This window comes from Phyllostomus hastatus, unplaced genomic scaffold (assembly GCF_019186645.2).
Source record: "Phyllostomus hastatus isolate PE091 unplaced genomic scaffold, TTU_PhHast_1.1 phas_scaffold_555, whole genome shotgun sequence".
NCBI lineage: Eukaryota > Metazoa > Chordata > Mammalia > Chiroptera > Phyllostomidae > Phyllostomus > Phyllostomus hastatus.
The window spans coordinates 11,627,683-11,643,636 of NW_025334036.1; the positions used below are offsets into that span (position 1 = coordinate 11,627,683).

The 15,954-nt window shown below is 48.3% G+C and overlaps 1 protein-coding gene and 1 long non-coding RNA gene across 2 annotated transcripts in view; one reads left to right on the plus strand and one right to left on the minus strand.

Annotated features, from left to right (window-relative positions):
* Positions 1–14,352, plus strand: MPHOSPH10 (M-phase phosphoprotein 10). Its single transcript, XM_045824961.1, has 11 exons — positions 1–159; positions 2,021–2,708; positions 3,739–3,890; positions 4,563–4,734; positions 6,651–6,792; positions 7,835–7,902; positions 9,049–9,186; positions 11,575–11,685; positions 12,298–12,405; positions 13,343–13,573; positions 14,117–14,352. Exons 1-11 carry the CDS (start codon positions 71–73, stop codon positions 14,264–14,266), a joined length of 2,049 nt encoding a protein of 682 aa, XP_045680917.1. The 5' UTR covers positions 1–70; the 3' UTR covers positions 14,267–14,352.
* The window catches only part of LOC123809707, a 12,828-nt gene continuing 706 nt past the window's right edge, over positions 3,833–15,954 (minus strand). Inside the window, exons 2-3 of the long non-coding RNA XR_006784067.1 lie at positions 8,881–8,990; positions 3,833–3,942 (exon numbers count right to left, since the gene is read on the minus strand). This is a non-coding gene — a long non-coding RNA (uncharacterized LOC123809707). The remainder of the gene's footprint in view (positions 3,943–8,880; positions 8,991–15,954) is intronic.

The following is a 15,954-nucleotide window of genomic DNA, read 5'->3' on the forward strand; positions in this document are numbered from 1 at the left end:
GTTTGTGACACGTTTCCGGGCATCCTTTTTTCCCTCGCATGCGGCGCCGGGTGCGGAGTTTTAGACAGCCATGGCCCAGCGGGTCTGGCGTCAGCGGACCCTGAAGCGGTGTCTGGACGAAGTGGGCAAAAACACAGGCCGGCCGGAGTGCTTCCTTACGTAAGTGCGCGGAGCCTGGGCTCGGGATCGGCCCAGATCTCACATGGGCGCGGGCTGCGGGCCTCTGTCATCTGGACTAGGAGTAAGGTGAAGGGAAGCGTAGATCTCTTTTCCCCAGATTTCAGATCGTTTACGCACCGGTAGCCTAACAAAACTCTTAAAAGTTGTATGGTGCGGATCTCGTAGTCGTGTGCTGCTGAAATCAAAACCCAGTTATAACGCTCAGAGCCTTATGCACTCCCTGCCCCTCTACACACACACACGCGCACCGCCACACGCTCGGTTGGCCTCTACACACACACACACGCACACCGCCGCACTCTCGGTTGGTTGGTTTCTCCCTTGTGCTTCCAAAGATCTCGGTGCTTACTTAGGCATCATCATACTTTTATTGATAAAGTATTAACATGTCGCTTGTCTGTCTATCCACCCCCGCGACTGAGCTGGAGAAGTAGGACTGCCTTTCCTCTCTCTTCCAAGCATACATTTTTGTATTTTGTTGAAGGACTTAAAATGCGATCTGTGAAAGTGTGGCTCACATTTACTTCAAACCTCACCTCTTCCTTGAGCTCTAGGCTCACAGCACCTGCAGCCCCTATGTACTCTCAACATCTCAAGTGTAAGGTGCTCGAAATGAACCGTTGCTTCTGTTTACTCCCCTAGACTCTGCCCTCCCTGAAATTCTTTCCCCTTGTTCTCACCTGCCTTCTCTGTCTCCGTCAATGGCACCTCTGTCTTTCCAGACAAACTTAGCTACTTCCTGTATGTACTTCTTTTAATTCTACATCTCATTCATTAGCAAATCCTGTCAGTTCTAACCTTATTCTAATCCTGACTACTTAGTGTATCCATTGCTCTAATCTCAGTATACTTCTTCCTCATTCTTTGCAGACAAGGCTGCACCAACCTCCTAATCCCCCTATTTTCATTCATTTTCCTCCATAAGCCATCTCTCCAAAGCATACATTAGATCATTTTACTCCTCTGCTTAAAACCTTTGGATGGCTTCTCTTTACACTTAAAATGGCAAATTCGTAACTCTGAGCCCTACCAGATTCGGCACCTACCTATGTCTCTAATCTTACTTTCCGCCTCCTTTGCCACACTCCAGCCATGCTGACCTTTCTGTTCCTCAGACTCACCAAGTGCATGTCCATCTTAGGAAATGTATTCTTTTTTTTTTTAAAGATTTTATTTATTTATTTATTTTAGACAGAGGGGAATGGGGGGGAGAAAGAGCAGGAGAGAAACATCCATGTGTGGTTGCCTCTTGAGTGTCCCCTACTGGGGATCAGGACTGCAACCGAGGCATGTGCCTTGACTGGAAATGAAACCCCCGATCCTTTGGTTTGCAGACCGGCGCTCAATCCACTGAGCCACACCAGCCAGGGCAGGAAATTTATTCTTGTAGTTTCTTCTGCCTAGAATCTTTGTAAGACTTTCTAAGAGATCTTAGTAAGACTGACTCCCTCTGTGTAGGTCTCGTCTTGGATATCACAGCCTCAGAGAGCTATTCTGTCCACCTGTGCCAAAGCAGGAGTGGCATTTAATATCAGAGTTGAGAATTTAAGACTGAGGTTCATCATGTAACTCAAGGCAAATTGATCTGCAACAGATTCCCTGCCTAAAATCCTACAGCAGATCCATAAATACTTAGTTGATACTTTTATATGTTAAGGTGGCTCATCAGCAAGATTGCCCACTCCTGGGGACCAGAATCCATAGATAAAATTGACATTTCATTCAAATTTGATTTTGCACAAGAGTTGGGTGTTTTTTTTCCTTTTAATTTCAAAGTGCTGTGAAATTATTACCTACAAATGTAAATCTCATCTAACTTCCTCCCCAACCCCCTTCATAGGATTCAAGATGAATTGGCATCAAACTTCACTTCTTTAACAAAAGTACTCTATGACTTTAACAAAATCCTAGAGAATGGCAGGGTCCGAGGAAGCCCTTTACAGAAACTGGTGATAGACAAGTTTGATGATGAGCAGATTTGGCAGCAGCTGGAGCTGCAGAACGGGCCGGCCTTACAGTACTTTGAGAATGCAGTGAGCGAAGCCCTCAACGATGAAGACATCAGTCTTCTCCCAGAGAGTGAAGAGCAGGAGGACCAAGGGGACGGCTCAGAGATGGAAGCTGATGGCCAGGAGGACCTAGAACGGCACGTGCAGGAGGAGGAGGAGGAAGGGTCAGACCTGAGTGGTGATGAGCCAGAAGGGGAGGAGACAGCCAAACACCCCAGCAAACGTGGTCTGCAGGAAAGCCCAGTTTTCAGCGATGAGGATTCCGATCTTGACTTTGACATTGGCAAGTTGGAACAGCAGAGCAAGGTGCAAAACAGAGTGCCTAGGAAACCCAGAGAAAAGTCCATAGTGGATGATAAGTTCTTCAAACTGTCCGAAATGGAGACCTTTTTAGAAAACATGGAGAAAGAAGAGGAGCGAAAAGACGATGCTGAGGAGGAAGAGATTGATTTATTTGAAGATGTTGACTCGGATGAAGATGAGGGAGGGCTGTTTGGAAGCCAGACACAAAAACTTAAGGTAAAGTTTTGGGAGAGGAGAGGAGTCGTTTTTTTTTTTTTTTTTTAATTCTCACCTGAGGATATGTTACTGACTTTTAGAGAGAGGGGAAGGGAGAGAGAGTGATAGAAAGAGAGACACAAATAGGAAAGAAACATCGATCCATTGCCTCCGGCTCACACCCTGACTGGGGACTGAACCTGCAACCCAGGTACGTGCCCTGACCAGGGATCGAACCCACAACCTTTTGGTTTACGGGATGATGCTCCAACCAACTGAGCCCCACTGTCCAGGGCAAGAAAGGGTACTTTTTACCTCCTCAAGTTACATTTTGTTCTGTTTTTGTTTTTTGTTTTTTTTTGAGAAAAGGTTAAAATACCTCAAAACTCACCAGGGCGTGAGAGAAATATTTAGATCAGTTAAAAGGAATTGACTGGAAAAATTAAACCAAAGCCGTCGTTTCTTTATCACAGAACACTTGTAGCTTAAGAACCATAATCACATTTGTTAGAGACATTCAGAGTATTCCCTCTAACGTGTATTTTCACCTAGCGCTAGAAATGATAGTGAAAGGAAGGCAGTTGTATACTTTATTTAGGCAGGGATATTTTGAAAATAATTTTAGTTAGATTTAGAGATAGGGCTCTGGTTGGTGTGGCTCAGTGGACTGACTGTGAGCCTGCAAACCAAAAGGTCACTGGTTCGATTCCCAGTCAGGACACATGCCTGGGTTGCAAGCCAGGTCCCCAGTAGGGGGCATGCGAGAGAGGCAACCACACATTGATGGTTTTATTTCTCTCTCTTTTTCTCCCTCTAAAAATAAATAAATAAAATCTTTAAAATTTTTTTTTAAAAAGAATGATATGGCACTCTATCTAATCAGACAAAGAATCCAGACTTCTAGTTTGTTATGGTCTAATAGTTCTCAGGGATTTACAGTGGTGTTATTATTGGTCGATTTTCCCTATACAACACTTATATACACATATAAGCATGACTTAATGCATTTTCTTATCCTTAATTAAAAGTTTTAAAAATCTTTTTGTTTTAGTCCAGTAAAAGTTCCAGGAACCTGAAATACAAAGATTTCTTCGATCCGGTTGAAAGCGATGAGGACGCAGCAAGTGCTCGTGATGAAGAACCGGGTTCCGAGGAAGAAGAGGAGGAAGTTGCTGAAGAAGGAGGAGACAGCGTGTCGGAAACGTGAGTTTTTTCAGTGATCCTTTACACGTAGTTGAAGCTGCCCAGCCACGTCCTAAGAAGTTAGATTCTCTAAGATCACATAGTCTCAAGATGGACAGAAGAAAGTGAACTTATAACGGGGGCAAGAAGGGGAAGGGTTGAATCAAGGAACATGTATGAAGGACCCATGGACAAGGACAACAGTGGGGAAGATTGAACGTGGGGTGGGGGGGCCAGGGCAGGGGAGAACATGGGGGGGAAATAGGGACAAATATAATGGAACAACAATGAAAACATTTTTAACAATAAATATGAAAAAAAAGTCATCATAAACAGACATGGGAAATCACCTAATGAAGATAAAACATCTCTACCAGTAGCACTCAAACCTTTATTGCACGAGCTTTGATTTGTTTTTTGTGCCCCTAAAAATAATACCCTGTTGTTATGTGCGAGGTAACACTGCATTATAGGTTGATAGTAATTGACTTTCTTTATGTTGCATACTTCCGTTCCACTTCACCTAAATAATTCCTTCTGTTGGTCTTTAACAACTGGATGACTTTAGAAGCCCTGAATATTTAGTTGCATCAGCTTGACAGAAGAGAGCTTTAATTACTAGAGAATCTGTTTCTTTTTCTTTTCCTGTTGAAAAGTGGTGTGTTTCCTGTTATGCGTGTTTCAACACTATAGGGATGAAGATCATGACCTTGAAGAAGCTGAAGACGACAAACCACATAAAGAAACCTCGAAAAGAGTGACCTTTGCTTTGCCAGACGATGAGGACATGGAAGACACGAAAATCTTAACTGCGCAGAAAGATTCTGCTGAAGTGAAATCCTCTTTTGAAAAAAGGCAGGAAAAGGTAACACGTAGGAATTTAAGGAATTTGTTAATATGCGTTTGTGACTGAGGAACTTGCAGACTCCTAATCTACTCCGTTTTTCTTGGTAGAATGCTTAATTGTCCATTAAACACACGCAGGCGCGCGCACACACACACACACATCTTGCTGCTGCTCAGTACAGCTCACTGTGGAGCCGCCCGTGGGGAACGCAGCTGATTTCTGACAGCCGGTGCTGCCTACCCCAGCCTGTGGCTTTCGGTGGGTGACGCCTCTACAAAACCCTGCTTCTCTCCCTGTCCCGGCTGTCCTCACAACTGTGGCACGTCTTTCCAAATCAGCTGTCCTGGGAACCCCTCCTTGCAACTGTCGGTAGCTGCTCTTACAGATGCTGGGTATTTTTCTGAGGGCCTCTGCAGGTGGCTTTTGTGGGTGCTGTGTAGACTGAGTTTTAATGAACACCATCTCAAACTCATCCTCCTAAGTCGATGAGAAATTTTTTCCATGTCACGTGATTTCAGACCAATGACATGTCCTTTGAAAATAATGTAGTCAGGCTCCAATTCGTTGGCTCTATCGTTTAACCATCTTAAAATCATATCAGATACTTAGAAATGAGTATAGGCAAATAGCCAAAGATACCAAGGATAGCAAGAGAGTTATTTAAGAAACAAGAATCTGAGTTAAATCTAGGATTGTCAGAGTTTCTTCAGAAGAGAGAGAAAGTGTAAAGGAATAAAAAGAAAAGCACTGTGAAAGAAAATAAGGAATTTTTCATTGAGTTTGTGTCCTTCCCTCCCGCTACAAGAAGAAAGAAAAGCAAGTTTAGTTTTGCTGTGGAACTATATCAGACCTTTAAGAAATAGATAGTTTAATGCTGTTTAATCAATTCTCACATGTACAGAGTAAAGCTTACAAACTCTTTTCTTGTGAAGGTATTATAACATGAGTATCCAGACCTGACAAAGGGAACATTAAAACACACACACACACAAACAGCCTCATGTATGAATAGTGATGCAAAAATCCAAACTAGCACAGTGAAAGAGAAATGCTACCACAACTACGTGGGCCTCATCCCCTTGATGCAGGATTAGGAAATCTATTCATTTAGTTCTGGATTGTAACAAGTAAGGAGAAAAACCATATGGTCAGCTCCATGTATGTCCAAAAGACATTAGATAAAATTCAGTGTCCGTTTCTAATTTTTTTTCACTCCTAGGGGAATACAAATACATCTAGGCAAAAGGTGCCTGCATGCTTAGTGGTAAAATTCTAGAGACATCCCTTTAAAATAATAAGACAAAATGATGCCTATGACCACTGTTATTTAACATTCCTTTAGAAGTGTTAGCCAATGCAACTACAAAAGAAAAAGATAAAAGGGAAGCAAAATGGAAATGAATGCATTCATATTTGCAGATAGTATCAGAAAAACCCGGCCAATGAACTGAAAAGCTACTAGGGAAAAGAAGAGAAGTCAGTCGGGGCCGAGAAGGCTGGTGGTCCATACACTCCGTGGTCGTTACAATGTCTTTCAGCACTTAGAGGTCCCGTGGATTGGGGTGTGGAGTCACAGCGTCAGGATCCGTCAGATACTAACGTAATAACAAACATGACTTCATCTTGGAACGCTCTAATAATTAAAGTTGTTAGTAGCTTGTACATAGAGAGCTCATTTGACTAGTAGGGTGCAGAAATAGACAGACAGACTCAGTGTTTCCCATCAGTGGGGAAGAGAGGTCCTCGCCCCACCGCAGGTGACAGGAGGAGGGAGTCACTCCCAGCACAGCATGAAGGGGTCAGGGACGCCACAGACTTGTGCTGAAAAACAGTACGTTTCTTTCCCACTTGTAAACATGCTAGTTGCCTCTACTCAACTGGACATCAGGTTCTGTTTCCTAAAAGTGCGATAACACCTTTGGTTCCTTTCTCAGATGAATGAAAAAATTGCATCGTTAGAAAAAGAGCTGTTGGAAAAAAAGCCCTGGCAGCTGCAGGGGGAAGTGACGGCACAGAAGCGACCGGAGAACAGCCTTCTGGAGGAGACGCTGCACTTCGACCACGCCGTCCGCATGGGTGGGTGCGCCTGCGCGCTGGGCTCCGCCCCGTCCCTGCGGTGCCTTCCCCGGGGGTCTGCTTCACAGGAAGCCTGGGACGAGTGTTTCTCTTCCCCCCGAGTTTTTTTATTTTAAAGTCTTGCCGACAAACAGAAGGGTGGGAAAACAGCACAGTGAAGAAGTGTTTGCCATGCACCTCAGCTCGCTGACTGTCCCCATGTTGTATGTGTGCTGTGTGTGTGCATTTTTCCCACAATCCTTTGAAAGCAAGTTGCCAGTGTTGTGACACTTCACTCCCAGGTACTTCCACCTGGCTCTTCCTGGAAGGAGGACATTCTTCTGTACAACCACAACAATGTCAGCCCACCCAAGAATTACTGAAACACTAACGGTGCCTAACGTATACTACGGCAGTCAGATATTTTTTTCTTTTAGAGAGAGGGAAAGGGAAGGAGAAAGAGAGGGAATGAAATATCACTGTGTGGTTGCCTCTCACGCGCCCCCTACTGGGGACCTGGCCCACAACCCAGGCGTGTGCCCTGACTGGGGATCAAGCCCCTGACCCTTTGGTTTGCAGGCCTGTGCTCTCTCCACTGAGCTACAGGGCCAGGGCCAGAGTCTGAATTTTGCTAGTGATCCATTTACAGTGCCTGCTGTCATTGTCCACTGATTACTTTGTGAGCTGGCCGGGACCCCTGATCACCTCGTCACACCCTCTCTGGCACTGAAGTCAACATGAATTTCCATTGTATCCACTGCTGGAGAGGATGAGAGGTGGCAGGATTCCCCAGGTGTTCAGATGAAAGTGTCAGCACTGACTACCATTCGGGCTCTAGTTTCGTGGTCCTGTGATTGGAGACAGCATCAGAAGGCCAGTGAGCATAGAGGGGAGCCCCCCGCTAACTCTGCTTCAGGGTGTGGGGTGGGGCCTGAGAATTCACCCTTCCAGCGGCCCCCAGGGGTCTGTGCTGCTGGTTCAGGGACCCCCCCCCCCACCCACCCTTTGCGAAACGCTGGCCTCGGTCCTGTCTCCCACTGAGAACGTGTTTTGTTGCCTCCAGCTCCTGTGATCACGGAGGAGACCACCCTTCAGCTAGAAGACATCATCAAGCAGAGGATCAGAGACCAGGTCAGTAAGAGTGCAACTGAACCTCAGTTGAAATTTACAGGGATTTTCAGAAATACTATGAGAGTATTTGGGGAATAGGAATAAACTGTTTTCATAGAAGTTGTATGTCAGTTCATTTCAAAGCCCTGCATCTATGCTAAAGGCATCGTCAGCTTTGTTGTGTGAGGTGCTGCCTCCACGGGTGCCCCGGAAATATGGGTGTGTGCCAGAGGGGTAGGGGCAGCCAGGGCCGGTGCCAGGGTCCCTTGTACCTTGCCGGCCTGCTGGGTGGTGTGAGAAGCTGGGGGAGGGTGGCAGGTGTGATGGCTGGTGTCTGACTCAATGTGGTCACACCCGGGACCCTTGCTCTGGGCACAGTATTCAGTGTGACAAACAAAGGGTCTGGGTTTGTTTTTTTTTGTTTTTTTTTTTAAATCAAACGTTAAAAACGTAGGAAAGAGCTGTTAAGAATTGACCTTCTTGCACCCTGGCTGGTGTGGCTCAGTGGACTGAGCATGGGCCTGGGACCCAAAGGGTCACTGGTTCAATTCCCAGTCAGGGCACATGCTTGGGTTGCAGGCCAGGTTCCCAGTAGGGGGCGTGCGAGAGGCAACCACATATTGATGTTTCTCTCCCTCTCTTCCTCCCTCCCTTCTCTCTCTAAAAATAAATAAATAAAATCTTAAATAAATACATAAGCAAGAATTGACCTTCTTCTGTACACTTAGCACACAGCTCGGGCTGTGTGACACGCATAATGAGAGACGGCTTCAGGACGCACGAGCGATGCTTGCCTAGAACAGGAGGGTCTGGTGAGTGGGCTGAGCAGAGTACCTTTAAATCTGAAATGAGACGAGACAGACTTGATCTTGACTTTTAAATAAACCATGAAGGGGAGATAGGGAATGGACATCAGTAACCAGGAGAGGGAGACACGCTTAAAACAAAAACAACAAAGGCCACTTGAGTGACATCCTCTCTGCTCTGCACGACACTTACTCTCTGTGACTGGAACAGTCACTTCAGGGCTGCAAATCACTTTCTCGCTGCGGCAGCTGGCTCCGTCTGGGACGAGACTAGATACTCCAGAGGCAGATTCTTAATCGAGCCTAGAAGGAAATGACAGATTTTCCTGAATTCACGTTCCACCTGCCTTTCACACTCCAGGCGTGGGACGACGTGGTGCGGAAAGAGAAACCTAAGGAGGAGGCATACGAGTACAAAAAGCGGCTGACGCTGGACCACGAGAAGAGCAAGCTGAGCCTCGCTGAGATTTACGAACAGGAGTATGTCAAGCTCCACCAGGTAAGGCGGCCCCTGAAGGAGGCCGTGGTTCAAGGAGAGCATTTGAGAAGCAGTTCTGGGATGGTCAGAGTGAGCAAATGTAGACATCTCGTGCTCTCGGCTGGCCTCGTCTTGTGTGAGCGCAGACTGAGCAAGCTCGGGAGAGAGGGGGAGGGAAGGCTCCCACTGAGTGGCGGCCTGGGGCGTGGTTCTGCCCGGAGCAGCGCTCACAGCTACGTGACTTCCCAGCAGCTGCGACCACAGTGCTGCCCCCTTCCTCACTCGCACGCACGGGAGACGTGGAGACGGGGCGGGTGTGTTTTATAGGGTTATCTGCGACTCCATTCCCATGTTTGGGTCCCATGGGTAGTTTCGGTTTTTGTTTCTTTTTACTTAGATTCGTTAAAAAAAAAATATCATCTCTGGTTAAATAGAACAAAGCCCTATTTCCAAGAATACACTCCCAGTGTAATAATTGTGAATGATTCCTTTACGTTGGATTTAATGGGACTGGGGTCGACGTGTGCTTGGGGATGAGGTGGCGTTTCTATTCTGCAAAAGCCGTGGACGATCCCGCCAGACTTGGTTCACTGCTGCCGCTGATGCTGTGAGAGCGGACAGTGCCCTCGGTGCCACTGGGAGGGGGGAGAACGGGAGGTGGGAGGTGAAATTCTTCCCGGCCGCTCTGCCTCCCAAGGTGGTGTTGGAAGGGCGCATGCACGGCCTTGGGAGATGCTCATGGAATGTCACCTGGCTCCTTGGAGGAGGTTCCACAGAGACAGAAAGGAGTTGGTAACTTCGAGAGTTAAAAAGGAGGTTAAGTGTCTGCCAGGCAGCTAGTACCAGCCCCGTAAACGTTCGATTGTATGTCGGGAGTGCACAGCCAGTACGCAGCCCTTCGAATGCGGACCTCACTGAGGCCCATTCCAGACCTGTGCCTTTAAGGGTCGGGCTGAGCCCGATGGGCAGGATTTCCTGAGGTCTGGAATCAAACTCAAGGTCATGGGCAAGAGGGTGAGGAACAGCTCACAAGGGATCCTTTACTCTTAGTTGTCTGTGTGATGCATATTCAGGCAGAGGCTGTGTGTCCTGTGATTCACCTGGGGCAAGGCAAAGGGACACATTTAAGATTAAATATGAGTGAGGTTAAAACAGTAGGAACAGCAGCAGGCGTGTGCATGTGTGTGGCTGGCACGGGAGCTCCGGTGCCGGACGCCGGACACAGACCCAGAAGCAGCAGTTTGGGCAGAGGAGGAAGAAAAGTATAAAGTTTGCCTTTTCCCCTCAGTAAAATGAAAACTGCCAGCCATTTCTTTCCATTTGAGTAATCAGAGTAAGTCACAAATTACATGTAAGTAAAAGCAAGTCAGTCCCTGCAATTCAAGTGGCTGGATAATTTTACGAAGTCTACATTAACCCCTCAGTTTTTATTTTTTTAAACCGAAGTGACGTAACCATTTGACAGTGGACAATTCACATAACGTGAAGGCAGTCGTTTTAAAGGGAGCGATTCAGGGTCATTCCACGCACAGTGTTCACGCACACTGTCTCTCTCTGGTCCCCAAACATCTCCTCCACCCCTGAAGTAAAACCACACACCCCATGAGCAGTTGCTTCTCACCCCTCCCTGCGCCCAGCCCCTGGGGACCACCAGGCTTGGATTTACCTATCCGAGACATCTCACGCAGATGGAACCATAAGCTACATGATCTTTCGTCTCTGTCTGACAGTTTGTTTACTGTAATGCTTTAAGATTGTGGCGTGTGTTGTTACATCATTTCCTTTTTTTTTTGGCTGAATACTGTTCCGCCACGTGTATGTACCACACTTTTTCTTTATCTGGTCTTCAGTTTGACGAGCATTTGGGCTCCTTCTATTTGGGGTTATTGCAAATAGTGCTCTGAACATGGGAGTACACATGTTATTTGAGTGCCTGTTTTTAGTTCTCTTGGGTACGGAACTGCTGGTCAGATGGCAATTCTCTCTCAAGGAGCTGCTAGCTCATTTCCATGGTGACGGGACCATCTCACTTTCTCACCAGCAGTACACAAGGGTTCCGTCTTCCCCAGCTCCTCGCTGGCACTTGTTACCTTGCTTCTGCCTCCGTAGCCGCCCTCGTGGGACCGGCTTAGTGCCTGGCGGGTGTGAATGCCAATGGGGTTAAGTTGTCAGTCCCACGTGCTGGAGGCAGTGGCTGCTGCAGCTCCTGGACACACGTCACAGGTCTTCCTGGGTGGGCGCTGTGCCCTTGTGGTATTGATCACCTAACTGCCGCCCGGGAGGCTCTTTGGGGCCGAAGCCTTGATGGCAAGAAATGGGAGAGGCCCCTCATCAGCCTTCGTGGAAGGTGTGGTTCCGTGATCAGACCTCAAGCCACTTAGGCTGATGTTGTTGAACTTGTTTCCCAAGGAGAAGAGAGAAGAAGAAGAAAACCCCGAGCACGTGGAGATCCAGAAGATGATGGATTCCCTCTTCTTAAAGCTGGACGCCCTCTCGAACTTCCATTTCACCCCCAAACCGGTCAGTGCGGGAACACAGTCGCGTGGAGCCCGGGCGCGCGGGGTCTCCGTCCCTTTGTGAGCGTTGGCGGGCCGGGCCCCGGATTGGGTGTCCGTCTGCAGACGTCCGTTTCCCATAGCAGGGAAATGGAAGTGGATCAAGTAGCACCTTTGGACTCCTGTTCCCGTGAGCCTTTTCCGTGCATCTCTTTCCACGTAGTTCTTAGAGGGAGCCCTTTCTTCCCCGTAACCAAGGGCGAGGTATCATTACGGAAACCCACGGGTTCTGTTAAGCTGTGGATAACGCTGAGGGTGTAGGCAGACATGGAGATGGAAACAGTTTCGTGACAAAGGACAGAGTGGTGTTTGAACGCAGTGGAAACGCCATGCAAAAGCATAGGTGCGGGTGCTCCAGGCGTAGAGCAGAGACAGCCCCTGAAACACGCAGGTTTCGAGGGTGCTGCCGCCAACACAGCCGTCACCCCGTGAGCCTCAGACTTCTGCTATGAACACTGCTTGCGTTTTAAACAATCCCCCAAAGTATCTTACGTGTTAGACTTGATAGGTTTGCAAGTCCAGGTTCTTCTGTGAGGAGTACGTCTGACTTCTGTGCACTGGACTGTCTCTCTCCTAGCCTGTCCCCGAGATCAAAGTCGTGTCAAATCTGCCAGCCATAACCATGGAGGAGGTCGCCCCAGTGAGTGTCAGTGACGCAGCCCTGCTGGCGCCAGAGGAGGTCAAGGTATGGAGCCTGTGCGACTAACTACACGCTAAACACGCTAGCCACACCAGCATCAACACGCTAAATGCCCATTGATATGGGAGTTGTTGGCAGCCGGATCTGCATTCCATGTCATTTTCCTTGAGTGTGGGGTCTTTGCTCTAATGTATGTCAACCGTCTGAGTACAATCAAATGATGTTATCAGCGTATATACTGTTCAATACCAGGCTCCTATAATCAGGTATCATTGTGAGATGCGGGCGTGCCAGTTATTACAGATTACGGTCAAAGCTGTTGGCAAATATCCAACATCGTTGTCTTGTTCTGATCCCTTTCAATGCTAGCAGTGTTAGGTTTCAGACAGATTGCGTATATTGCTTATATACTGTTAAGTCTTGGAACAGCAGTGCTTTCCCCTTATTATCCACTCCGTGCTTGTCAGTAGCGGAGTCAGGGTCTAGAACAGACCATCTGGATATGGGGAGAGGCTGGACATGCGGAGTGCAGGCAGGCGCTGCCTTGTGAGCACGGAACGAGAGACAACAGCAGCTCTCTGGGTAGATTGCCTCCGGTCTCCAGGGTCCCTGTGGCCAGTCTGGTGGCTGTCCTCAGCGGCTGAGCACCAGGGGGCCCTGGGCATGCGCATGGATCTCGGGCTGGGGCCTGGGTGCAGCAGGGACTGGCTTTGCCACCGGTGTTTCCTCCTGAGACGTTAGACCACACAGGTGGCAAACACAAGGCCCAAGGGCCGAATCTGGCCCCCCACCTTGTTTCTCCCTGGTGGCAGCACCGAGCTCTCACTGAACTGTTAAGGAGTAGTTACATTTATACAGTCCTAACATTACATTCGGCGCTTTGAAGGCGCCTGCGAGGCTGATGTGGCTCCCGGTGAAAATGAGTTTGACACCCCTGCATTAGACTAACTAGTACAGTGTGTTGGTGGTTCTTTTTTAATAGGAGAAAAATAAAGCTGGAGATATAAAAACTGCTGCTGAGAAAACAGCGACAGACAGGAAGCGAGAAAGGAGGAAAAAGAAACAGAGGAAGCATATGAAAATAAAGGAGAAGGAAAAGCGGAAGAAACTCCTGGAACAGAGCAACCCGGACCAGGCAGGGAAATACAGCAAGGCCGCCGCTGCTGAGAAGTTGAAGCAGCTGACCAGAGCGGGCAGGGCTTCGCTGTTGAAGGTGAGGCTGTGGGCAGCCAGCGGGCGGGGATTGGCCGGCCTGGGGGGTCCTTTGGGAGGAGTGATGGCGAGAGGTAGGGGACTGGCTGTCCCCTGGAGTGACAGAGCCACTGACACGGCCCACTGGTGGTACAGCCCTACACTCTCGGGTCCTCACAGCAAAGTTTTTCTCCTCCCTCTTCCTTTAAATGACAAAGCACTGTGGCAGCACAGAGCGTGTAGGATATCTCTCTGCCAACCGGCTGGATTTTTCACAATTTCCTCGGCCAGGGGTGTCCAGCCTTTTGGTGTGTCTGGGCCACACTGGAAGGGGAAGGGCTGTCTTGGGCCACACGTTAAATACACAAATGCTAACAAAAACTGATGAGCAAAAAAAAAAGGTTTTAAGTAAATTGATGATTTTGTGTTGGGACGCCTTCATAGCCCGCCTGGGCCGCACGTGGCCCCAGGGCCATGGGTGGGACACCCCTGATACACTTTGACAGACTGCTGTCATCCTCATTGGGGGTTTTCACCTGTGAGCATGTGTCCTTTTCCATTGCAGGACGAAGGTAAGGACAAAGCCTTGAAGTCATCTCAAGCATTCTTTTCTCAATTACAAGATCAAGTGAAAATGCAGATCAGCGACGCCAAGAAGACGGAAAAGAAAAAGAAGAAACGACAGGACATTTCTGTCCATAAATTGAAGCTGTAATAGACATTGACTGTGATGTAAATATGAATGCATAAGTTTATATCCTGCCAGGGTTCTGTTTTATAAATAAAGACTTTGGGAACTTTCCTGGGCCTGGATGGCGGATACTTGAGAATCCCATGGCGTGAGGAGACAGACTCCAAACGGCCAGAGGGGAGCCTCATCCTGCGTTCTCTGGGTACAAAGCAGGAACCCCTGGCACCACCCTTCCCGCACTGAGCCCACGTGAAAGCCAGCCTGGTCCATGGGCCAGCGAGCAGGAGCCACCCTGTCACAGCCAGCTGTCCCGGCAGAGACGCTCACGCTCTGGGGTCTTGATTCTCTTCTCCCTCCACTGCCCCGTCACCCTTTCACAAAACGGCGGGATCCTCGTGCATGCGCTGGACACCTTTCCCCTTGGGAAATGACCTCGTCACCCAGGGCATCAAGTGCTATCCACAGGCAGCTGTGCAGAGGACAGGTGTGGTCCAAACAGGATAAAAGGTGCCTCTGGCTGGTGTGGCTCAGTGGATTGAGCACCTGCCTGCTAACCAAAGGGTCGTTGGTTCGATTCCTAGTCAGAGCACATGCCTGGGTTGCAGGCCGGGTCCCCAGTAGGGCGTGTGCAAGAGGCAACCACACATTGATGTTTCCCTCTCTTTCTCCCTCCCTTCCCCTCTGTCTAGAAATAAATAAATCTTTAAAAACAATCAGGACAGAAGGTGAACACTAGGAAGAAAGCATGACGGTCAGGGGCTCATAGCTCCAGCATCCCTGTCCAGGGAACACTTGCCTTTTGTCTGATAGCGTCTCCTAGGACGCTTTGGGTGGAAATGCCAACCTTTTGGCATCTCTGGGCCACACATTAAGTACATTGTGACACATAATCATAAAAAGTCTTGACGTTTTAGGTAAATTTACGATTTTGTGTTGGGCCGCCTTCACAGCCATCCTGGGCCTCATGTGGGTCGCAGGCAGGACACTCCTGCAAGCTTTACAAGGGGGAGAGACTTTTCCTGGCCTTGGTGATCTTAGATTTGCCCTGTGAGCTCCTGCCTCAGGTGCACCCCCCGCTCCCTGCCGCTGTTTCTTCTGCAATGTCCTTCCCTGGACTAGTCGCTGCCTTACCTCCAGGTCTGCTCTAACGTCACCTGCACAGTGAGGGCCTTCCTCCTTCCCATGCTTTCAGATTGAAACCTGCATCCCTGCCCTCCCTTGGGTTTATTTCCCTTCTAAGTCTTCATCTTTTAATTCTCTACAGAATTTAATTTGGGGGGGGGGTTCCTCTATCTTTCCCCACCTCACCCCTGTTCCTCCGTGCACTGCCACATTGTCAGCATCGAGAACATTTTCTAATACGAGGGAGGCACTTGGTGCATATGTGTTGATGAATTCCCTCTTTGTGTCTCTTCTCTTGGGTTTGTTCACTTATTCACGCATCTGTGCAACACACATTTATGAAGTAATTAGTTACACAGTGCCAGCCCCTGTTGCAGGCAGTGAAAAAGGACAATAAGCCCAGGTCCCCTGCACTCAGCTTACCTTCTGGTCCTTCTTGGGGGTTCAGGAAGCTGCTGGTCTCAGTGCCCAAGAGCTGACCGATAAACTTGAATTTTTCAGTTAAACATAGCCATTATTATAAATCATATAACCTCACCATTAAACTATATTAAAAACAAAACTGATAAACACCCCAAACTCACCACTCC